The sequence below is a fragment of the Centruroides vittatus genome, unplaced genomic scaffold (assembly GCF_030686945.1).
Source record: "Centruroides vittatus isolate TY-2023 unplaced genomic scaffold, ASM3068694v2 contig_549, whole genome shotgun sequence".
In the NCBI taxonomy this organism is placed as follows: Eukaryota; Metazoa; Arthropoda; class Arachnida; order Scorpiones; family Buthidae; genus Centruroides; species Centruroides vittatus.
The window spans coordinates 3,540,479-3,568,181 of NW_027122325.1; the positions used below are offsets into that span (position 1 = coordinate 3,540,479).

The 27,703-nt window shown below is 31.1% G+C and overlaps 1 protein-coding gene across 1 annotated transcript in view; it reads left to right on the top strand.

The window, feature by feature from the left end:
- The first annotated feature begins 636 nt into the window (after nt 1-636).
- LOC136978723 (uncharacterized) overlaps nt 637-27,703 on the top strand; it is a 28,220-nt gene continuing 1,153 nt past the window's right edge. Inside the window, exons 1-4 of the mRNA XM_067274512.1 lie at nt 637-871; nt 19,454-20,572; nt 20,658-20,726; nt 20,832-20,921. Coding sequence (XP_067130613.1) covers nt 19,604-20,572; nt 20,658-20,726; nt 20,832-20,921 — 1,128 coding nt within the window. The 5' untranslated portion in view covers nt 637-871; nt 19,454-19,603. The remainder of the gene's footprint in view (nt 872-19,453; nt 20,573-20,657; nt 20,727-20,831; nt 20,922-27,703) is intronic.

Sequence of the window (27,703 nt, forward strand, 5' to 3'; positions counted from 1 at the left end):
AAAAGTTGAGGGGGTGGGGAGATAATGGAGTCGTGTGTATCTCGAGTAGGGTCGGACTTAATGACGATTTTACTTGTTATTAGCATTTATAAAACTCATCCCTACTCTCAAAATTAAGGTATTTTCCATTTTATAATAGTTAAAAATATAACAAATTTTTAAAATAAAATATGATAACAGATGGCTCCACCAACATTTTAAAATGTTACCGGGAAAGTTGAGCAACTCGTTGCTGGTTTTTATTAACATAGACGTAATTAATGTTGCGATTAATTTCTATTAGAGATTAAGATAACAATTAATTGTAAGATTGAAGTAATTTTAAATATGCTTTTCGATCATCATTTCGGTTCTTTGATTGAGAAAAAATTATTTTGAAGATGATTTTGATTTATTACATACTTCGTTAGCAGCTCTAAATGTAATCATAATTTTATAAATACCTAAATATATAAATATCTTGGATGTCATATATTTTTCTATAGGCCTGCCACATATCTTACAATTGTTAGTATTATGGAAATATGAAGTATTTATTCATTTAAAATTTCTAGTATTTTTATTTACAATAAACTCGGCCGTTTGGCGTCGTTTTAATAGACATTTCGCAAGAAATTGATTTTCTATCGATTAATTTCCATTTTCCTATTTTAGTTAGATATTGTCATAACGAATTTCTCCTTCTAGCGATGGTTGACAGTTTACCGAACTAATGCTAACGAAAATCTAATATAAACTGGAATAAATATCTCAACGATATGTTATTCCAACCTTGAATTAATTAAAGAGAATGAAAATGATCTATTTGATGATTGTACGATTTTTTATGTTATTACGATTATTATGTTGGCTATATTACATACTCCAATAGGTAAGCATAAGAAGTGCTAACTTATTAATTACTTATATTTTGATTATCGCTTTCTGTTTAGAGTCAAGACATTTAGCTTTAGTATTTACTAAAATTAAATTTAAAAGGTTTAGATATTTTAATGACTATTTTCTTAATTACGATTTTAAGAGTGTAGAATAATTGTAAGCTATAATTTCTTAAATTTCCTTTAAGTTGAATTACTTGATAATATAGCTTATAAATTTCTGTTATAAATTAATAAAAATTATTTTACTTTCAATTATTATACGTTATAATCTCGAAATATATAGTATTTAAAACTGTTATAAACATTTATTTTATTTTATTTTAACTTTTTAAGTATTATAATGAGGAAATTTAATATTTATTTACGTTTTATTTCTGAATAAATTACATTAAAAAAACAATTCTTTGCTGTTTAAAAGATATCAAACTTTAAATAAACTTAATAAATGATTTAATCATTAAAACATTCTTAATTCGATCTGTTTTTTCCGTTCTAATTGACATTATAATAACAAACTTTAACAATATAATTTTTCGATTTTTACCAATCGAATTTAGAATTCAAGTTCAATTCGAATTTAAATAAAATCCAACTTGAAGTATTATAATTTCCTATTTAAATTATGGAAAATTGATAAATTCGTTAAGAGTTGAGTTGATTTTTATTAATTACTTATCCGGCGTTGTCAGGAAAATTTTTGATATTGTATCTTTAATAGAATAAAGATACAGATAAAAAGGTTATGTCTATAAAAAATATATAACATAATAGAATAAAAACGACAAAAGTCTACATTGAAGAAGAAAAAAATAATAATCATATTTAAATTCATTTAACAAAAATAAAAACAAACGCGTAATTATTTATTGTGACACCTTCACGATGCCGGGCTGCAATTTTAAATCGTATTTTTAATTAATTTAATTTAAAATATATGCTCCACCTCAAATTAGTAGTGGCTTGCCCCTGTACATTATACTTCTCTTTTAACACTAGAGTCATGCCAGTCGTCTATCTAACACATTTCAAGGGAAAACTTTGAATTGAATAACGTTACTTCCGATTTACATCGGAAATTCCTATTGATTTAATCGAGGTCTCCAGTGCACGGAGTTTCCATATTTGGTTTCGTCTTTCATTTATATAACACCGTTTTCGAGATGATCACGGACAGACAGACAACCGTGGAAATTTATAAATCTACAATTTTTTCAACTTGCAGCCCAATGAACAATTGCATTTCGAGTCAAACGGATCAAAGATTTATGTCGGCATCCTGAAAACTCCCAATTACAATTCTTGCTAAGAATGCACACTCGGATAGTACGAAATGGAGAAACTTGTTCAGGTAAACAGGAATTGATGTTCTTCAACTGAAAGTAGTAGTTGACTTCTGCCTGCATGAAAAGATAATTAAAGATTCAAGAATTCAAAAAAAAAAAAATTATCCAAATTTTTTCTAATATTAACGCTAACCTATCGTTCACAGCCGAACATGAAATGATAATCAGTTAACCAATCAAATTTCGCGAAAAAGAGATTAAATATTTAAACTCGACTCTCGAAAATCCTCCAAAAACATATTTTGTGCTCGCTAACTTTGTATTAGGTAATTTTCCTATTCGAATGCCATCATCCCACTGGTCAGAAAGAAAGGGGGAGACGGAGGATTAAAGTCAATTCGATCAAAAGTCAAAAATCCTTCTGAACGAGAGGATAACCTCCGAAAAGTTTCTTTGCATTTGTTCAAACCGTGAATGTATAAAGAACAAACTAACAAACTTTCTTCTTTGTAAATTAGAAGATTATTCTAAAATAAAAAATATTCAATACCTTACAATTATATTAATTTGAGAATCGTTTCTTATTTCTCATTTTAAATGTATCTTATATGTAAATCGCAATATTTGTTTCATTGGCAGATCTATATTTTTCTGTAATGGTCTCTAGGCTATATAAAATCTATTCTCTACAGTTTATATAATACTTAGCTTAAAAAACGTCACAAAAATAAATAAAAAAAATCGAAACGGCGAATCATGAACCGATGAATTGTCACGAAAGTTTTGAACAAGTAAGCGAAGCGAGGGGGCATGATTACCCCCTAGTGGAATTAAAATTATTTTAATTATAATAGTTACGTAAGTTTGATTTACGTAATGATTTATGAATCGCGTTTTACGTTGTTCTTTATTATACGAGTTTTGGAATAAGATTTTATGATAAAGTAATAATAAAATAAATATTAGTAGATATTATTATATACATAACATTAAAATAAAGCGATGTGTTTATACCGCTTTATTTTAATTTTATATAAACGTAAACACGTAAACATGCAGCGTCGTAAATTATATATATGTGTGTATAAATAGTATAATTTAGATGAACTATTTAGAAAGAAAAATTCTTTCTTATAAAGTAGGATATATGTAAAATTTGTTACAATAATTCTTTTGATTTTTTTTAATGCCAATTATTTCGAAATTTATTTAAAAATATGACGATAAATTTTTGCAGATAAATTAAAAGTAGCAGAATAAAATAAACCGAAAAATATGTACAGTATATTGGTGATTCTCTACTTATTCTTCAATCATATCAATCCGAATTTTAATGCATTTGTATGGAAACCCGGTTTTAATTTAAGTGAATCATTGAGCGAATTTCACATTTACTCCAAATTTGCATTCCTTAGTAATTTAGCTAATATTTTAATGAAACTATCTTAATTAAGTATAACTAGTAATTGTTAAATTTAATCACAGGGAAGTTAATCTAATTTTTAGTCATAAAATGGGGGCGTGTCTAGCCGTCGAACGTGTTGGCGACTTTTCGTTCTAACCTTTGTGAACAAGTCGGTTATGGATATTCTAAGGAATAGTGTTAATTATCAAGTCAAAATAAGTATTTCTGGAGTTCTACTAACGTTGAATCTGATTATAATTCTACTAATCATTGCTGGAATTGAAATAAATCCCGGTCCATTTCCTCGATCCCCCCTGCAGCCTAGTCAAGCAGTTATGCAAAGAAGGAGGCGAGGGAGACCACGTAAGGAAGATGTTAAAGAAGTTGAAGAACATAACCAATTGGTAGAACTACTGGAAGAAGAATTTTTATCAGAGGATTATGTGAAGGAGTCTGCTGGTAACTCTAGAAATGCTACAATTAGAGACTTCTTTGAACCGACAGACGAACCAGTGTTACAAAATGGCGAGGAATCAAAATATTCACTCAAATCAATTTACGAGTTGATTCAGGAAAAGTTCGATTGCTTAAACATGGAAATGCAAATAATAAAATCCGAAATCAACATCATGAAGAAGGAAAATGTCAAAGTCAAGGAAGAGATGAAAAATATTAGTCAAAAGATTTACACACTGGAAGAAAAGTCTAACTCTTACTCCAATTTAAAAGGTATGTTAGAATTCGAACTTGATAAAATGTCAAATGAAAATACAAAGAAAAATTTGGTTATCTTGAACTTTCCATCTAAAACTTTGGATGTGTTAGAAGAATTTAAAAAATTTATTAACAATGTTTTAGATCTTAACAATACAGTAATTGAGGGTCTTGTACTGTTTAAAAATAAATATAACAAGCAAATTATAAAAGTCATAATGGAATCGGTTAAAGACAGAAACATAATCCTTAAAAAATTCTGGGCAGTGAGACCGAAAATGGAAGACGAGATGAGAAAAATAATAATAACATCAGATCTATGTTTAAGGTCCAGAATCAGAAGGAAACAGTTAATAAATAAGATTAAGACAGAAAAAACAGAAAAGAATGGAATTTTAATAAGAAATGACTATTACATAAAAGATAATCTAATGTATACCCTTGATACTAACACAGGAGAGATTATACAATTGAATCATTTTTTGGGAATAAACATAAATCAAGCTTCGAAACAGCAATGATCAACTTCAATTTGAAGCAGGACATTGACAAAAGTAAGATCAATGTACTAAACAACAATGGTGAAAATAATAATAATGAAGTTGACCTAGTATTGGTAAACAGAATAACTAAAGATAATGAGAAGATACTGTCGGAAAAAGACGGTTATGACCTGTTAGTAAGTTTTTGGAATGTTCAGGGTTTGAGAGGAAAGCTTCAGAATTATTTGGTGAGAGAGTTCTTAGATTCTAACGATATAATTGGAATCACAGAAACTTGGATGTTAAACTTAAGTGCAGCGGAAAAAAATATTCTCTCACAAAATCACAGTATCATAAATAGCTATGCTCAACGTAAGAGTAAATTTGGTCGTCCTGCACGAGGGATCTCGATGCTAATTAAGAAAAGTTTGGGGGATATACTCTACCAATATAGTTCAGAGTTGTTACAATATAGTTGTTGCAATTATCAATGTTGAGAGTAATATTAAATTAAGATGGAACTCCTTATATCTGGGGCTAATAGTGATGTATCTGCCACCAGCATTGGATAAGAGAAGTGTTTTACGTGTAATTCATAACCATATAGAAAGATGGTCCTTTTTGGCCCAGCAATGGATAATTGGTGGAGATTTTAACGCTAGAATTGGAGAAAACACTGACACCGAATTTTCTCAGATTTTTGACAATATTAGTAGCAGAAGAACATTCAAGGATAAACTTCTAAATAAGGATGGTAAAGTACTTCTAGATTTCGTACAAGATAGTCAATTATTAATTTTGAACGGCAGACTAAAGGGAGATATTCCGGCGGAATTTACTTTTGTCTCCCCTAATGGTAAATCGACGGTCGACTACGTTATTTGTTCTGAATGCATGATAGATTACTGTGAGTCTCTGTCAGTCCTGGAGATCGATTTATCGGATCACTTTCCGACCCAATTGGTGTTGAAATACTACAAAGATTTGAGAAGAGAGAAAAGAATCGAAAAAGAACCTCATACATTGAGTACTTACTATAAATTGTCTTACAATAAACAGAAATTGTTAAATGAGTTCCAAAATATAATTGAAGATATGTTAATTTTAGAGGAAGATAACCAGCCAATTACTAATTATCTGAGACTTACAAAAAAATTAGAAGAATACAGATTTGGGAAATGCTTAAATCTCTATAAGCAAATATATAAATGTGAATGGTATGACAATACTTGTTATATCCAAAAAATTAAAAAACAAAAAAGTTTAAAAGTTTTTAGAAAAACTAATTCAAAAGAATCCTTAACGAAATACTTACAAAATAAAAGAACATATATAAATTTAATTAAAGCAAAAAAGAACAAATATTTTTCTAATATTAGCAAGATACTAACAGAATCAAGAGATACCAGAGTTTTTTGGTCAATAATTAACGGATTTCGTAAAAAGAAAACAGACTATAGTGCATATACAAGGATAGAATACGATAAGTGGATTAAATATTTTCAAGAATTTTCCGAAAACTATTTGTTAATCGTTGATCAAATGGAATATAAGTTATCACTAGTAACGAATCATTCAGAATTATTTAAGGTGGAGGAAGTTCAGAATCGAATTAAAAAACTAAAAGTCAAATCAACACCAGGACCAGATATGATACCCAATTCGCTTATTAAATTATTTCCTCTGGAGCTCATCACTTATCTTACCAAACAATTCAACGAATTCTATAATCAAGGTATAATTCCGGATAAATGGAACGAATTAATTTTCACAATGATATATAAAAAAGGCAAAAGAGTTGAACCTTCAAACTACAGACCTATTGCATTGTTATCGAACTTTCGGAAAATATTTACAACAATTCTAGCGGACAAATTTAATACCTGGACAGCCACAAATAACTATAGGAACACTACGCAATTTGCCTCTGTGGATAGAGGAGGGACTCAAATTGCACTATTCGTTTTACTGGCTTTACTTCAAATACAACTAATCAAGAAAAGACATAAAGTCTTTGCTCTTTTCTTGGATCTAGAAAAAGCGTATGATTCGATTAGCATAAATGATCTGGAGAAAAAATTGATAAAACACAAAGCAGACGACCACTTGATTAAAGTGATAGGTTTGTTGTTTGGGAGATATGAGACGATCATTAAACAAGATAATAAGGTTTGGCCACCATTCATAACTTATAGAGGTTTATTACAGGGAGACCCTCTATCGCCGTACCTTTTTAACTTTTATCTATTCGACTTAAACAAATGTTTTCTAAGAGACGAAGACGGCATCCAAATAGATAATCAAATCATTCATCCAATCTCATACGCAGATGACATTGTATTAGTTGCTCCAACGGCTGCTTCACTTCGTAGGAAAATTCAACAAATAACTGAATATTTGGAAAATTTAAAAGTTAAAATAAATCCCAAAAAATCAGTTATAATGATTTTTCGTAACGGTAGTAACTTACCCAAAAAGCATGTGTGTTTTTATATCAAGAAAGAAGAAGTGAAAATTGTCAATGAAGTCAAATTCTTGGGAATAACATTCACGCCTAATTTATCATTTGATAAACAATATAAAAGTTCAATAACAAAGGCAAAAAATTTAATAAATAATCTGATAGTGTTATTCTGTAAAGCTAAGATCAGGAATCTGAAAACTCATTTTCAATTATTTAATTCAATTATTATTAACTCGATGTGCTACGCATCTCCTATCTGGTCTACAGGTAAATTCAACGAATTCGAAAAAATACAAAATATTTTTATCCGCAAAATTTTCCAATTAGAATATAATATACCAGGCTGCGCTCTAAGAATGGAACTAAGTAGATTTAAACTAAACACTATATTAATAAAAAGGTACATAAAATTTTTACAAAAAATTAAAAACGCTGATGACCTAACTACAAAATTATTGAATGTGTTATATCATAAATCCAAGACCACAGATTTAAAACGAAATTGGATAGTTAGTCTCTCGAGGATATTTAACACATACGGATTTTCCATGAGTCTATTTATGGATCAGCCATACATCAGTGAGCAACATAATAAACTATTAATACAAAGAGTGATGGAAAACTCTATTGTCCAAGATATTGACGACATACAGAATCGAAATAATACAAGCTGGTATAAAATAATTTTAAATTATCCATCAAATAATAGCTATATGTTGACGAATCTCTCATTTAATGTTAAAAAATTTTTTATACAGCTAAGACTAAATAAAAACTGGATAAATTTAAACAATAAATTCTTGGACTATTCTCATACCAAATGCCCAAGTTGTAGTAAGACATTATCTAAATTTCATATTCTCTGTGAAAACTGCAGCAAAACCTGTAACATTCAACAATCAGACATTGGTCGATTAACTGACTGCTCTAATGAAACGGAGATGTACAAGTTTCTTGATACAGCAAACATCAATACTATCTTTAAATTATATAATTATACGAAGCAACTCACGAATAATCATTGTAGTGTTAATTACTAACTAATGTACTACACATTTGATAACTAACGTTTACTATATATAGGAAAATTCTAATGTGGGTGGTCAATTATCCCGTATAAGTTAATCACGTCCTTGTAACAGGCGAAGGCCTTATACGATTAATAAACTTTGATTGATTGATTGATTGATTGATTTAGTCATAAAATGTTGTTAATATTAAAAGAAAGAATATGCTAAAACGTTACTATATATAGATTTTGTTGTTTTTATTTAGTTCTACTTTGTTTTTCTAATAATTTCAAGAAGATAATAGCGAAATTACGATACAGAACTTACTGTAACTATATTTTTTTCTATGTTAATGAAAGGATCGAATTAGTTAAATTTTAAAATATAGGCCTAAATACGTTTTAAACATTAAATACATAATAAATGTAATTTATAAATAGCAAATTAATTAAATTAAAATAAAATAATATGTTCTTTATTGGCTACAATAAAGGTTTGAAAGAATAGAATATTGAAAACAGTAGCTTCTTTTAGAATCCATCACACAACCTGCCATTAATATTGTTCAATGTAAAGTAAAAAAAAATTCTATATTCCGCTTAAAATTCTTCTAATTCTTTGCATATTTTCAGTTAAATTAGATTGCAATTTGAAAAAGTTGTAGACCTATAAATTACCACTATCGTCTGTCTGTTCGTCTGTTGTTAGTCTGTTCTTCCTTAATCTCGAGAACGGCGGAATTACATAGATGAAAATTGAGACCGTATATGAAAAGATTAGGGGAAGGCGCGCCCGATTAATTATATACGAACTTTCAGTTTTCACTGGAAGTCGCGTTATTTCAATTCAAAATTCCCCTGAAAGAAGTTAGGTACTGTATAGTACATGACTGGCATGACTATTGATAGCAGAAAAAATATTATGTACGGGGACAAGACACTACTAATTTGAGGCAAAGATCATTTTAAATTTATTTAATTTAAAATATGATTAAAAATTGCAGCCCTGCATTGTGACGATATCACAATAAATATTTGATATTATTAAAAATCGATTTCTTCATTTTATCTAAATGCTTATCAGTGTTTCTTCTTCATTACTTACTGTTAGGTTTGTTGGTTTGTAAATCTATAAACCCACAAACATTGAGTGTTTAAAATTTGGTTTATACGAATGTACCGTTAATTTTCAAATGCCTGCTCAAAGTTAACTTGCAAGTTAGGCTTTTCCTGTTAATGTCCTGTTTATATCACACAACAAATAATAGTCAGCAAACTTAAAAATGTTACATAAATTTAAATATTATGTACCGAATTATAAAAAGAAATTGTATAAGTATACAATTTCTGCCGCATGTGACTTGCGAGCCACCGTAGGTCTGTATATTTAAGAGTCATTTTTTTTTGCAAGTACAGTATCTGAATAACTTTAAAATAATCTAATGTAATGTCTATAAATAATAATGAGAGTTCACGAATAATTAATAGGTAAAACCAAATACCAAAACCAAATACCAAATCAAATCAAATGTTTATTAACGTTAAAGAAATTATTCTCTAAGGAGAAACATATAATTTCCAATATAACAAATGCAAATTATAATCTCCCAAATTGCAAATTAAATCAATTAAATAAAATTATAATCTTCCAAACGTATAATGCAAATTATAATCTTTATTATCATTTATAATTTGCATTTCATTTAGATTAATTTGCATTTAGATTATAATTTGAATATATATCAGAAAAATAAAACTAAGGTGCAAGTAAGCAATGACAGAATGCGTTTCACTACATGCGCTCATAATTCTACATAGAGATTTCTGAGACGTTATGAAACAATAATACGGAATTATTTTTGTTGAGAAATAGTTATGTAAAACAACATCAACATTTATTTTGTTATCTATTCATTATATAAACTATTGTGTTAATATTTGTTACAAGTAAATAGCTACAAATGGAATTAATATACGTATTCATAAGAATGTGACATAAGGAACATTATTTTATACTAAAACTTCGCATCTGATCTGACCACGAATATTTAAGTTAATATAAATAAATATGTAAAACAATAAATATATTAATTTAAAAAACTTTAACATTTATAAAGAAACCGTTTATTTAAAGGGTATTTTGTTTAGTTATATATTAAAGAAATTATTTAATCATCTGCCATAGCTATATTTTTGGTACAATAAAGGTTTTTATTATATCTTTATTAAGTTAATATATTAAAATGAAAATCTAGTTTCTTTTAGTAGGCCTATATATGTTTAACTATCCATCCTGTAGGCACTAAGAGGGCCTTTCCCGCTAAGTCCATTATGGATTCGGTCAGGTTCGTAATGGGCAGCCGAGTGGCATGGGAAGAGCCGGATGGACCACCCTCAAAAAATTCCAAGGGTGTTTCGAGCTGTCCGAATTCATTCCGGGCGCTTGGTCGTTCGGGCTGCAGTTTCTTTCAATATATTAGTATCTACAAATATTTTCTAGCTTTATAAGAAAATAAATAAATCCAAAATATCCCTTTACAAAGAACTTTTAAACAAATAAAAATATGTGAATAATCAGTATCTGTTCAGGATGCCCGAATAAGTGGGAATGAAGTTTAAAAAATAAGCTATGAAGTATTACCGTATTAGCCCGAATATAACGCGATATTTTTCGACCATTTATTTTCCGTTAAAAAATCGACTCGCGCTAAATTCGGGGTTTAAGTAATGGAATGTAATATAAACAAGGACATTTTCCTACAGAGATTGAAACGCGACTGAACGTCAGACCTAGCTCGACCGACCACTTCAAAACAACCATGTGATCTAGTTAGTAGGCCTGCGCTTTTGTTTGCATAGCGCTACTATAGTAAGGCTATGTCTCCGCTTGTTCGAAGTTCATTAGTCACGTGATTTTTCGACCGCCTTTTAGTCACGTGGGCTCTCACAGACGCCATTTTTTATCTTAAAATTGTGAAATTTTTGGCTTCGCTCGAAAAATTATTATTACATCTTTCTTTTCTTTATTTTCTCTACTTTTAAACAATGTAAAATATTTCTATATTGACAAAAATGCTTTATTTGTGTCGAATTTAATGTAATTTGATACGTAAAACGCAAAAAATAAACATATCAAATTTCAACTCGCTGTAATTTATCTCATGTTTCACCGATTGCCATCGGGTTTGTTTGTAAATGGGGAAGAAATATGACTCATTCAAGTTAAGTCAGTAGAAATTTCGTACTACTGCGAGAAAATTTGTCAATAGACCCGCTTTACCCCCTAACGCGAAAGTCAATAAACGCTAATTGTTTTATAACCCTATTTTCAAATGCTTTTTTCTGAGTTGTAAATCGACCAATTGACTAAGTTTTTATTTTGTTTTACTCAGAAAAATGTTGTGTTTAAGATTTAACAGATATTTTCTTTACATTTTTACACATGAATTTTATTTTTAATTTTTTATGTGATATAGTCGTGTGTTAGGCTTAACTCGATCATTGACATGAATGTAACCTGTGTTATTAGCTATAAATACCTAAATAAATGCTTATCTGATTGAATTTTACTTTCTTTGAATTCTTTTATGAGTATTATTTTTTTTTTCTAAATATCTTTATGAAAATTTTGGAGTCGCGTTAAATCGGGTCGCGTTATATTCGGGCTAATACGTAATACATTTTATTGCAAGTCTTGCGTAAAGATCCAATAAATACAACCAGCAATTATTTATTGTGACCTCGTCACAATGCCTGGATGCAATTTTTAATCATATTTTAGATTTCTTTAATTTAAAATATACGCTCTCGACTTTATTAGTGTCTTGCTCCTGTACATCACACTTCCTCTGTTTAACAATAAAGTCATGCTTCTAACTCCGTTCTGGGAAAAATTTTTGAACTGAAATAACGTGACTTCCGGTTCAAACCGGAAGTTCGTATATAGTTAATCGGGTCTCCTGTCTTAAGCTTTCCATATCTGATCTCAATTTTAATCTAATTCTGTTCTCGAGATTAAAGAAGGATAACAAACAGATGGACGCCAGCGAGAATTTAAATTGCAGACCCCAAAAAAGTGCGTAATAAATTGTCTAAGATGAATCTGATGTATACATGTATATTAAATTAGATGTATATATTTTATCGTTTAATTATACATTATCAAATGCTTTTAATGTTTTTGAAACTGAATACATTAACAGTTACAATATTGTCAGATTGTGGAGTTATTTAAAATGGAGATTTTTCAAAAATCAGTTAAGAAAAAAAGAGGTATTAATTGAGAAATTTTGTGGGGAATTCGATATTTTTGAATGAATAATTGGGTAATATAATTTTTTTTTAATTTAATGATCATTTTTAATAATAAAAAATTAATTGTTTTTAAATTTTTTTATTGCTCCCATGTATTATTAAAATTATATCTACAATATTATTATTATAAATAGAATAAATAAGTAATAAAACACCGCCTTATATTTATAGGCTGGCTACAAGTATTATAAAAGTAAATTCAGATATATTTAAAATGACAAACTTGTCAAATTATGCTTCAAATTGCCACTGTCTATCTGAGGATAGACATAATAAGAACAAACTGGAGACAATAAAATTCCTTTATTTAAAACTATTCATTTTCTTTATAAACTATTAAAATGCATTTCGGCTTCATTTGCTTGTAGCCCTCTTCAGTTCTAAAAATTCACAAAATTAATTTAGTACTATTTTGGTGACATTTGTAAACAAAGTGTAAACAAAACTTACAAAGAGTTTATCGTAATAGTCTTACTTAGAGAAAAAAAGGGAGTGTGGCTGTGTCGGGGACACGGCCATGTGTTTTACGTAAATACATGTACGTTAACGGGTAATATTTTCTTTGAGCGTATCATATGTATGTCTTAATCATTCCTTAACAGTAAGTTCTTCGGATCTCCATGTTTTATTTATGATAGCAACATTTTCCTTTCGTCGGGTTCAGGAAAGAAATCAAGTAAACAAATAATTAGTGTGTTATAATTTTATTAATGATAGGTCTGTGATACGAAAAGTATGATACAAATGGCATACAGGATACATCGAGATTTCTGGTGAACGTTAAATCAATACAGGTATTGCCTAGCGTTGTTGGAGGAGTTTCGATATAAGACAAATTAAACTCGCTGAGCATGAAGTCGGGCAACGAGCGGTCTTGCGAGACATTAGCATTAAAGCCTCCGACGATCATGATTGGTGTAGTGAGATCTGGTTCGTATTCGGGTATAATCTTAATGATGTTTTTAGAATACTTTAGCAACTATTGTAACATACAGAGCTTAATTTCTGCTAACGCTGTGCCCGGATAGATGTACACACAGCCGAGTATTTTACGTTCCCGGCACCGCTTCACTCTTTCATATGGTGTTTTATGGGTATCACTGGATTGATCTTGAGAAGCTCTTTCCAACCGTATACGATTTCTATATTTTGATTTGGCTTTTCGACGAGTATAGCCCGACATTGTATTAAGTTTTTTTAATTTTTAACTTTAACACCATATATACTCACCATAACTATTCCACACTAATGTTTTGTGTACGCAATCGATAAATATTGACGAGAGCTGTAAATTGAAACTCAAACGAGCGTCGTAGCTTCTCCGAGTCAAATTGTATACTAAACAGAAAGTATGTGACGCGGCGAAACGACCTCATAATGGCGGCGCTTTCCCCTCCGCCGCGCGCGATGCATCACAGTCCCCACTCAACGTAATGAATTCTTTGATCCCTTAATTATCGAGTGGTGTAATTAAATTTTGGATATAGATGATAGATATGTAGCTGCAATGCCAAACTGTATCCCTCGATTTTGTTATCATCAGTTTTCTGAATTGCCTCCCACTACGGAAGCAAATTTAAAGACGTATTCACGTCAAAAACATTCTCTGACTTTACAAAAAATACTAGTACACTCGATACAAAAGGAAAGAAACTACAATAATTAAAAAAATATATATTTTTTTATAATAAATATTTCTTAAGAGTTTATAAATATAACCACAAACTACGTAGTATCCATTTTTAAATTAATCCTTCTTTGCAGAATTTTAGGCAAGAAACAATTACAGTATGACGCAGATTCCACGTATTTATAGCTATTGTTGTGACATAATTATGATATCACTACAACAGTCATCTAATTTACATCCTGTATTTTGATTAACTAAATTTTTATTTTTAACGGCACGCGAAAAAAACGTGTTTATTCGTGAAAATTTAAAAGAACGCGAGTTAGACTGTTTAGATTTAAAACAGTTGAATTTTGAGCGCCCATCTGTAATTGGAAGGTGGAATTTATCACGGAACTGTACACGCGCAAAAAAAAAGATTAATTTCATAGAAAAAATAGCAGAAATAAAGTACAGGAAATATGAAAAAATAGCACTTGCAATCATGCAAACAATATATAAAGTTTATAAAGCGCTTATTTAATCTCACAAACAATTAAATCTGCAAAATATACAGTAAAAATCGTAAAGGCATATTTTATATGTTTTTAAAAAAATGCATATCAATCAATCGGACAATCTTAATTTGATCCACTTAAACCCAAATCATGTTTATATCGAGGTTTTAATATCATAGCATTTAAGAAAAAACATGAATGTACAGAACATACAAATGCGCCCCTTAGAGGTGAAAAAAACAAATACAGACTTCTTTCTTCGATTCCTGCGAAATACTAATAATCTCGAATAAAATTAAATTGTTTAAACTCCATTTATAATATGGTGTACCGGTACTGCGGTCGACACAGTACTGGTACACCACGACACAGTACCGGTTGTCTAGTTTTTGTTTGAAAAAGTCCAAGATAATCATTAATAGAAAATTTATAAGAAATTGAAAACACTATCTTTGAAATTATATTTCGACATAGAAAAATTTAAAAATTTTTTAATGTAGTATGTAAGAAACCGTATGTCGCGATTATTCATAATTAGCTACATTAAATTCGTTGATTGACTGCATATTTATAGAGTAGTCAATCATATATATCGCTTAATTAAAGAGAAATATACCGAAGAGAATCAAATTAAATCGTTTATGTCGGTTATACATAAAATCGATTTAGAATCGTTCAATTTCCTCTTTTGGTAATACATCAATAGAAATATATTCTAAAAAATTCGATATTTTCAAGGAATTCGTATCGAATATCTGTTATATAACTGAGTTATTATTTTCCAGTTCGATCTTGAAATTTTTGCATTAATTTTGGATGTATGTCTCAAATTTTATGTCCAAATTTGAAATAGTAATTTTCTTTTTTACTCGACGTAGATAATGGAAATTTAAAATCGTCAATGGTTTAATCAAGCCGATATGTAAGTGGTCAGGTACTGATGTACAGGAGGCGATATATCGGGTCTAAGCACCCGTAAAAATTTTTGAGTCCACCTGAACTCGAATCCGAGTCTGTCAGATCAGATTTTGCCCCTTAGAAATCCAGGCAGGATGCTTTTAAAGAAAATATTTGAGTATGTTACTGAAGTCAATTACTTTACTTTTATTAAAGATTATTGAAAAAAAAAATCGATTTACGTTTATTGTATGCCATATTATTTAAGTTTGGTTTCCAGTTACAAAATCAGTAACATAATAATAATAACCAAAACTTCTAAAAGCAAATTGAAAAATAAGAATTTAATACTAAAAATGTTGGTCCCTAATGTAATTATCATTTATTGCCATCAGAAATGCTATTTGTATTAAAAACTTTTAAATCGATTATTTTATATAAGCTGTAAATGTAATAATATTATTGAAATATTTGCTATCGATCTCTCAAATCAGTAATCCATACCGTATATGGTTTGCGTTACTAATTTATGTGATAGCGCGTGATATACGATACACAGTACTTGATTTAAGTGATATGTTATTAAACTAACGAAAATCTTCGATAATTATTTATTATAGACAAATATTTTTATAATTTAAATTGTAAACTTCAATATATTATATACATGTCTATTAAAGTAAAAAAACAGCGAATTCAGATTAATATTCATTATTGAACCATACTATTAATTAAGATTGATTCTCTCTACGACGGAGTCTTCGGTGGTAACTTATGTAGCAAAATCGTTTTGTCATAGTGAGACAGAAGAAGACGTGCTTACAGAGTTGAATCGAACTCGATTTTTACATAAGTACAAGCGAAAAGTTAAGTATTTACATTGACACTAGATTTATCATGAACATCAATTTTATTTGTGCAAAAATCTTCTTCCTGTTATAAACTGCAGCTATCAATTACGAAGAAATAACAGTATATTGTTTGGTAAATTACATGTAACGATATAAATGAAAATCGCTTATATTGCATGTCTACAAATGCAATATAATAATACATATAATAGATAATAATATACAGTATACATATAGAGAGAGAGCTACATTATTTATTCTATATACTGTATATATACATACATACATTAAAAGCAAAATATTCTGTCACCGTCAACCGAAACCGAAACTAACGCTTTACAGAGAAGTGCTATAAATACCGACTCATCTCTAACTTCCCGGATGAAATATAACCAAATCAATCAAGACAGATAACAAGTACTTTATCCACAATTTCCGAAATATTATGTTCCAATTAATATGCTTTCAATTTTAATTTTAATTTAAATAAATTAGTTAACTTTGAATTTATTTTTAATTTTAGTTTCTGTTTTATTGTAAAGGCCAGAGTTTTAATTATTATTTTATGATTTTTAAATTTAATTGGACTTTTAGTTTTAATTAACTGGCTACCTAGTATTAATAAATGTTAATATTATAATACGTAATAATATTAGTAAATTTTTGTTATTTAAGTTAAGAAGTTAGCGGAGATCTCAACGCCACTAACTTGTTAATCGGTAGTTTATGATCACTTTTGTGAGATTTCAATAATTCTGATTGTAATAACTAGAGAAATAAAATGTAACAAATTACTGTATGATGAAATTATAACAGGAAGTTGAATAATATTTTAAATAATTTTCATTGTAATTTCATTTATTTTCTATTAAAAAATAAAATTAACATTTGAATTTTCTGCAATATATGCTAACTTTGTCTCCTGCCGTTGATTCTTTTTGTGTGTGTGAACCGAATTGTTCGAAAAGCGATGCGTTCGAAACCCGAGGTTTGACTGTATATTCACAGTTATACTCACTTGAAATGTGGCTATACGTAGCATATATATGTTACCAGCAAAATCCGATTTTACGCCAAACTAGTTTATAATCGCTGAGGAATAATTTATTGAGCTTCGAAAGTATATTAATGGTTAAAATAAATTTTTTTTTCTTTCCTCCCTGTGGGCACTAAGAGGGCTTCTTTTAGTAGGCCCATTATGGGTTCGGCCAGGCCCACAATGGGGCGACCGGGTGGTGAGGGACGGGGCCAGACATATCCGAACGGACCACCCCCGAAAAATTCCTGGGGATTAGATCCCGGGTCCTCCAGAACGGTAAGCTGCCACCTTAACAGCTCGGCCATCCGGCCACTAAGTCATATTCAGCAACACAGAATTCTTGCTATGCTGCGATCCTGGACCAGTTTCTGACCAACTCTTGACTCAGTCACTTCTAGAAATTCAATCAATCATATATTTTTTCTACTCTATGGACCGCTTTCTACTGGCACCTATTTGTAGCACAGTTTTTGGTACAGGTGCCTCTCATAAAATCTTGTCCTGTCCCAACTGAATGTTTGGTAGCTGCAGTGAGATTTGAACATCTTGATTAACATCACTTTCTTGTAGAAATTTTTGAGTACAAAGGTCGAATTCAGTTCTGTAATAAACAAATATTTTATTTTGACCAAATTATATAACATACTTATGCTTTTTAGACCAAACAAAATGGCATTTACTCGGAAAAAAAAGTGAAAAAGTGCCGGCCTCTCACAGAATCCAACGCAACCTTTCGGGTAGGAAAAATTCGGTTAATAATTTAGTTGCTAATAATTGTGGTAATTTATTAGAATAGATTAGGTTAGGTTAGAATGCGCGTCCCCACTGTTCCCTGTCTTCTGATTGCTGGAATCGGAGTCGAGCCGCCACCTTCGATATCTGGGGTAACATTAACCCCGTTTTTTATAATTACGTAGACTATGTTTGAATAAATATTGTTTATCTAATTGATTGTCTTTTAATTATATTTTGAACCATATAGAAGTGACTGAGTCAAGAGTTGGTCAGAAACTGGTCCAGGATCGCAGCATAGCAAGAATTCTGTGTTGCTGAATATGACTTAGTGGCCGGATGGCCGAGCTGTTTAGGTGGCAGCTTACCGTTCTGGAGGACCCGGGATCTAATCCCTAGGAATTTTTCGGGGGTGGTCCGTTCGGATATGTCAGGCCCCGTCCCTCACCACCCGGTCGCCCCATTGTGGGCCTGGCCGAACCCATAATGGGCCTACTAAAAGAGGCCCTCTTAGTGCCTACAGGGCGGAAAAAGTTTTAAAAAAAAGAATATAGTTAGTTTATATCTTATTCTTCAAATTTTTCCTGTACTATTCAGAATGAACGACACTTGTTAAAATAAGTACAGACAAAGTTAGCATATATTGCAGAAAATTCAATGTTAATTTTAGTTTTTAATAGAAAATAAATGAAATTACAATGAACATTATTTTAAAATATTATTCAACTTTCTGTTATAATTTCATCATACAGTAATTTGTTACATTTTATTTCTCTAGTTATTACAATCAGAATTATTGAAATCTCACAAAAGTGATCATAAAATCTAATTTCTATAAATTTTACCAAGTTCATTTGTATCTCGATATACTCTAAGAAGCAGAAAGCCTGTAATAGAGAGAAAATGTCTGTTAAAAAAAATCAAATCTCGCACGTGTAAAAGCAATTAAAATTCCACCGAAATTCGCGAGATGATTTACTCAATTGGACTACGTTAGCTTTATCCTTTCTATCCCCAATAAACGAGCTTTCGTTGACATAAGTTGTAGTAAGGCCTATATTTTGCTTCTTCCTCTCCTCTCCCTGTTTTTTCTGCATCCAGTTGACGCAAACTGACAACCGGAGAGGAATTTATGGATAAAGAATAATTATTCAAAACATTTAATATAAAAAATTTACTTCATTCATATTGAATGAAGTAAATTTTTAAAGACTTAATAAATAGAAATTTTTTAATTAATTTTTTTATTTTTCAGGTATGAATTATTTCGTTTTAAGAATTTATCGTTTTTTCTTCAAATATTTTATTACAAAATTGAATTGTTTCCATTGTATTCGTTAGATTTAAATTAGTTAAATAAGACTTAAGATCTTCTCTAACTTTAAAAATAACTATTGTTCAAGACATGGAGGATTCAGATTGTTATATTTGTGTTATGAAATATGTATTTCTTTATCTTAAAATATTTGGTTTGTCAGGGATTATTCCTGATAAAGTGTGCAAGCATGAATCGGGACGACATTCAAATAAAAGGCAAATAATCGAGTTTCTTACCACTTTACTGTCTTGGGGACAATTTTCCTTTTGGTTTACTTTGCTTGTAATTGAAATTAAATACGGATTAGGCAATACTTTTCATTTAAATTTTTTAAAGAAATATACAAATGGAATTAGATTTTTCCTAAGTTTTCAAACAAATTTGATATTTTTCTATTCATGTATCCAAGTTATTTTCAATTTCTTTCGAAATAAGGACATCGCATTACAAATTGTAGAACTATGGCATAAACAATCACAAAACAAACCATATTTTTCTTCTAAAAGTGGTATTCCAAAGATTGTAAGAGCATCAAAAATTGCTGGCTTATGTTTACCTTTCATCATGATCATTGTCGTAATAGGAATAACATCCTTGTTTAAGCAAATTTACAGAGATGCAATACGGGAAATTGGCTACTTAACAAGCTTATGTTATTTAATATTGTATGTTATATCCTTTTGTTACGGATTTGGAATTTTTATGACTGCGTATATCTACGTTGTTTTCATATGTTTCATTTCAAGAAACAAGTTCATCGAAATTGCAAATGAATTAAAAACTTTCATGAAAAATCCTGAAAGAGTAAAATATTTTAAGACAATCCAAAGTCGCCACAATAGCGTTTGCAAATTAGTAGAGTTGTTTGATAATGTTTTTCAGTATTACGTATTTCTAGTATATTTCCATATGCTCCCTTTGACTTGTTTCATGTCTTATCAAGCTTTGTTTGAAGGGAGACCAACTATTATAACTATAGCTATAATTAATGTTGTACTAAGCATGGTTCTTACTTTTACTTCTTTAACGATCATCTGTGGATCAGTTACTTCTGCAGTAAGTATAATTTATCTTGTATATAAAATTATAAATTTTATGTTTTTCTTCAAAAAATTGAGTATAAGCGTACTTATGCATATAGGCAGATTATCCTCGCAAAGTTATTCATGAAATCTTTAACTTGGAAATTCCATCGGAAATTCGATTACAAGTAAGATTTTTTTTAAATAGAATTTTTATCTGTTTAAGAATACGGTAATAATATATCCTATATAAAGAATTTTCATTTCTAAATTTTTGTATAATTCTTTTTCAGGCGACGATATTTTTACGAAGATTGAATGGACCTACAATAGGTTATACCTGTCTCAACCTATTCGTAATAACAAAAAATACTTTGTCCAGTGTAAGTTATATTCTAATTCTGATTTATACGGAAAGAGAGAGAGATGTTTAACATTTCTTCATTTTTAAAATGTTTTTGTTTTATATTCGATTCACTAAATTCAATCTACACATACTTAAGAACGGTAGTAATATTCAAAGTATTTAACACTCGATACACAAATATAAATTCATACGTAATGCGTATAAAAATTAAAAGGACATTCTTACGTGCGATCGAGCTAGAGCATGTTATTTATAAATTAACTTTTGATGAGATTTTCTCTAGCTAGTATGTCTGAGCCATAATTCGACATTAAAAAATTGCATCAGAATCTTCTACTTGGTTTTTCTATTAAATTGGTAGTCATTGGGTTACTTGTAGTCTCAATAAGAAGAGCATTTCTTTTAATATCATTTATCATAGATATTATTACTGTGATATTTACCAACCAGTATGAAAGTATTTTTAAATTTTAACAGCCGATACGGCCGTACGGTTTGAACTGGTTGAATATCATCCCTACTTAATGTTGTAACACTTTTACTATATATCTTATTTAGAACGTTGAAAATAACTTTATTAAAACTGAAAATTTGTATATAATAAAATATTTATTATTTTTGTCAAAAAACGAATGAAGGTCAACTTTTACATTGACTCAGCAATTTGATTTTACAGACATCAACGATGAAAATTACACCGAATCTTTAATCTTTGCACATATTTTAAATTGTTAATAATTCGACTTTGTTAATATAAAATGTAAATAATTAAAACTAATTTAAACAATTAATATTTTATTAATAATAATAACTAACTATCACGAAAAATTATTACTTTATGTCTGAATAAGCTTATTATTTTTTGAAGTTCAGCAATTGATCTCAGATTCATCTATGTACGAGATTCTATGACACTAGATGATAAAACTCCCTACTGTATTAAAATGAACAAAGCTGACCCGAGCGCTGGCACGTGTTTGAATGTACATGTGTGGACGTGTGCGAGAGATTGAGAAAGAGGGTGTGCGGGTGTGTGTATATGTGTGTGATCAGAAGGAAACGGTTGCTGGCCCCACGAGAAGGCCTTATACTTGTCGGCCGCGGAGAGGCGATCCTTGCATCTGCTGGACACGGACATGGTTCTTGAGTTTTGTTCGTTTTTGGCACCCATTTTCTGTTAGACGCAGGCAATGCGTTTTTTCTCCTTCTCTCGCTCTCTTTCTTTTCTTATGCGCGCCTAACGGAATGTAGGGAGCAATCGCTCAGAGAGCATAGACATTGTCACTTTAACCTCACTGTATCTCGAAAACGAAGTCATGGATCCCATTTTTTATCACATTTTTGCATTCCTTATCGTAATTAATGGAAATGTCAAAGTTTAATCAAAAGCAATAGAACAAATTTTGAGAACGAATACACAACGGCGTAGCATTACTAAAGCCACATAGAGGCGGCTTTAGTAATGCTACACTTCAAATATTTATCGTTGTTATGAAATTGCACTGTTACCATAATAATAATAATAATACTGTTTATCATAATAATACTGTGAACTCTCGGTACAACGATTTTTAATATAAAAATAAGAAATATAGTTTCCTACGCAATTCGTATTACTTTAACCTAAAACGTCTCCCAATTGAACGATATCCTCCATGATAAATTCCTGTTTAGCGATACTTTTTGTATTATAGAATACACAGTACTATAGTTTCTTTTCTCTTCATTTAACGTAATAAAGTTCTCTTAGAAAGTGTCCAGGGATGTTTAGTGTTGCAAATTATCAAAATAATTAAACAAAGTAGTCTCCTTTATAAATTATACCGTATTGTAGGATTAGTTTTAGTTTAAGTTTAGAATTAGTTTAATTAGACTTAGATCATTTTTGACTATAAAGATCAAAGTTCTGGCTAATTTTGGATTTTTATTTTTAACATATACTGTAGAAATAATATGCAATAAAATCACTTATATTTGCACTGAGGAGACTAATAATGTTGCATGTTTTCCTGTTCTAACATTGTCTCTAACTTGGTAGAAATAATCTTATTTACAGTCCGACAATGTTAAACTAGGAATGGGATACATTTTTAAAAACTCTCATTTGTTATATTGAGACACAATAAAATATTGCGTCTCAATATAACAAATGAGAATTTTGTTCAACAATATTCGACAACAAAATAACAGTACAGCATTTTTCTTGCTCTCTAAATATTGCTATAAAGGAATTTGACAGTATTGATATCTCAAGTTATTATAGAATCTATTTATATTAATCAGTCAAACTCTGTCATCAGAGGTATGCTAATGGAAACGATTATCGGGATAAGTTTATCGTTATTTCTTATGGAAAGAATTCTAACTTGTTTCCAGTCCATCCGAATATACTCAACCGAATTTTCCCAAATGATACTAAAGCATTGCAAAAAATCTATTTATCTGTCAAACCGTGTTTTTAACATGCTATTTAAATATTATAAACTTCAATTGCCTTACTAACAAACACTTTGAACTCATTAGAGAATATGTTGATAAGTAGTAACACAACGAATATGAACGAATATGAGGTATTCTAGAATACCTTCTTATATGGGAATTGTATAGAAACTGAGTTTTCTCGTTTTTTCTTTAATAGACTGCAATGAAAGTCTTCTTGTAATACTGTACATTTCATATTATAATTAGCAGATGCCGGACTTTGCTCGAGTACTGGTAATAAGGAGAAACATTGTAACAAGATTGGGATGAAATTTTTCAGTGACTTTCTAGGATCCTGCGGAAAACCTGGAAACCATTCCCAATTCCCTATTTACACGTTACGATAATTTAAGTTTACTTCATTGCGTAAATTTATGTAACCATTATGTAATAATTTATTATTACGCAATGGTTACATAATATATAAGTAGACATTATTATGCAATGTCTACTTATATAATAATGCAATAAATTAAATTACACAGTGCGAATGGAATTGAAAATGGTTTGCCGTACGGCTCCCAATAACAACAACAACAACAACAACAATAATAATAATAATAATAACTCTCCCGTGGTCACCACCTGGTCGTGGTGGGAGAGCCCAGTAATTTTACTGATCCATAGGGCTATGCAGGCTGGAGCACAAGCTCCTGGTAGGGACGCCCATGCCAGTAAGGTCTATGGGGAGAAATGAAGCTAAGAGTGACCACACCCACATTCTGTGGTAATATTTATTATGGTAATAACTAGATCAAAGTGTGATACCGGCTCGGACGTTGCCCGGGTTAACAAGATCCGCGTTCGTGGGTTAGGCAGAGGCTCACGTTCGAAAAATAGGTCACAGTCTCCCTTGGTTACTGGCGGCGAAAGCAGCACTGGCCCAAGCATGGCTACTGCAATGCCCTCAACAGATGTGAGGAACCAACCCAGCCTTGGTGTTTCTGTGGCAATGCATCCACAGATCACAAAGGCTGGAAAACCACGCCAACGGATGAAATGGACAGTAGAAATGAACGAGTTTATCATCCGTACTTACTACACCATCACAAAACTCGAAACAAACATGACAGCATACAGACAACAACTACACCATAGATTCACACAAAGCCTCGTCTCACTGTCACCGAACAAAGCGTTGTTGATAAAAAAAGAACAATTATACACAACAATCTTATTCCACAAACAACATTTGAACTTATCAAACAACAGGTTGCTGATCAAATACATCAACAGACAGAAACATCTAACATTAATGAAGATCATGTAACCTGTCAGGATAATCCAGTAACAAGCGTTGATAATAACACACATACAACAATTACCACTAATGATACTACACACACTTCCTCATCCATCACTGATAACATAGACATGGATTTAGTTAATACGCTCTCACTTTTTTTTCAGGAAACACTCACTAAATATACAGGCACAGATCCCATACAACGACCACGAATACCAAAAATCAACACGTCAAAGGAACTAGGAAAAACACTAAATTATGTAAACACTCACTTACTACCACACTACATTCATTTAACTTCTACACTCTCAGACATTCGTACATTAGTTTATGCTGGAGCAGTCACAGTAGTGACACACCATGGACTGAAAGTACAATCACAGACAAATACACAGAAAACACAATTCTATCACAAGCCTGCCTGGCAGAGAAGAATAGAAACACAAATAAATGACATTAGACAGCAATTAGGCAGGCTGACACAATACACTAAAAACAACATAACACCCAAATTAAAAAAAACAGCTCAAAAACATTTTCAAGAAAATAAAAACACACATAAAATATGAACATCATAACACACGCATTACAGAATACATTGATACACTAAAACAAAAACTTGCTGCCAAAGCACGTAGACTCAAACGATACAAAATATGTACACTACGAAAACAACAAAATGAATTATTTACAAACAATGAAAAACTCTTTTACAGACAAATTAATAACAAAGCAAACACTGATACACAGCACAGTGGCACACCAACAGAAGAAGAATTCACAACATATTGGTCTTCACTTTGGTCCAGTGCTGTCACGCACAATGCTGATGCAGGCTGGATCGAGGAAGAGAACAGAAACTTGCACAACATACTAACTATGCCCTGTGCTGAAATAAACATACATGATTTCTAATACTGTTAACTGTTCCAACACTGTTAACAGAACACACAACTGGAAGACACCTGGTGTAGACAACATTCACAATTTCTGGTACAAAAAGTTTACATCACTGCACCAGGAACTAGCTAAACACCTAACACACATCATCATCAATCCACAAGACATGCCAAATTTTCTTACTCAGGGCATCACCTACATGAAACCTAAAAACAACAATACCACAGACCCCACACAATACAGACCAATTACATGTCTTCCAACACTCTACAAATTATTGACATCCTGTATCGCAAACAAAATATACAAACATGTTGAAGAACACAACATTCTTACGGAACAACAAAAAGGTTGCTCGTAGAAATCACAGGGGTTGCAAAGAACAGTTACTCATAGATTCAGTCATTCTACGGCAAGCACACAGACAACACAGAAACATACACATCGCATATATAGACTATAGAAAAGCATTCGACAGTGTTCCACACAGTTGGCTGCTACATATCCTACACATGTACAAAATACATCCATAACTCATTGCATTCTTTCAAAACACTGTGCAGCACTGGAGAACAACACTACATCTCAGGGTTAGTAACACTTCCATACAAACAAACCAAATTTTTATTAGGCGAGGAATTTTTCAAGGAGATTCCTTGAGTCCTCTCTGGTTCTGCTTAGCCCTGAACCCATTATCCAACATGTTAAACAACACGCAATATGGTTACAATATCAGACATGAAAAAACAACACAGTTTACACTGTCACATCTCATGTACATGGATGACATAAAACTTTATGCATCTACACAAAAACAACTTCATCAACTCCTACAAATCACACATTTATACACCAAGGACATACAAATGGAATTTGGCCTAGATAAATGCAAAACACTTCACATAGAATAAGGAATCCTGAAGGAAGAAGATTTTGCACTTGGAAATGAGACGTTATTGAATCCATGAAGAGGGCGAGTTCTACAAGTATTTAGGATTCCAACAGGCCAAACCAACAGAACATACACAAATAAAGCAGAGATTAACTAAAGAATACCAAAGGTTAAATGCTATTCTCAGAACACAGTTAAATGCAAAACATACAGTTAAAGCAATAAACACGTATGTCATTCCAGTACTTACATATTCTTTTGGAGTTATACATTGGACTCACACAGATGTTGAGCAACTCCAAAAGAAAACAAGAACAACACTTATTAAGCATAAACAATACCATCCTAAATCCGCCACAGAAAGATTAACCCTTCCACGTAAAGATGGCGGACGTGGCCTGATTGACATACTTAACCTTCACTACAAACAAATACAGTCACTGCGAGAGTTTTTCTACAAAAAACAAGAAACATCACAATTACATAAAGCAGTAACTCTAGCAGACTCAAATAACACACCATTAAACTTACACTCACATCATATAGACACAACACAACATATAAAAAGCATAGACACCATTAAGCAATCGTGGGCTCGAAAGGCACTCCATGGCAGGCATCCTTATGATCTGGCCCAGGATTTTGTTGACAAAACTGCGTCAAACAGCTGGTTAGCTCGGGGATGCCTCTTTGGGGAGACGGAAGGATTCATGATTGCCATACAGGATCAGGTCATAAATACTAAAAACTACAGAAAACACATACTCAAAGATGCAACACTCACAAATGACACATGCAGAAAATGTCACATCATGCCAGAAACTATACAACACATCACCTCTGGTTGCAAGCTCTTGGCACAGACAGATTATTTACACAGACATAATCAAGTAGCAAATATAATACACCAAGAGCTTGCAAAGAAACACAAATTAGTAGACATCCACGAACCATACTACAAATACATTCCGCAGACAGTATTGGAAAACAACACGCACAAAATGTACTACGACAGAGCCATAATCACAGATAAAACAATTTACCACAACAGACCAGACATCACACTCATTGACAAACACAATAAAATCACATACATTATAGACATATTCATTCCAAACACTCACAATATACAAAACGCATGCACCGAAAAAATTAGCAAGTACACAGAACTCGCCCAGGAAATAAGGCATCTGTGGAGGATGGATAGGGTGCTTATTGTACCTGTTGTTCTCTCCTCTACAGGTGTCATACCACACACACTACACAAAAGCCTGGGCAC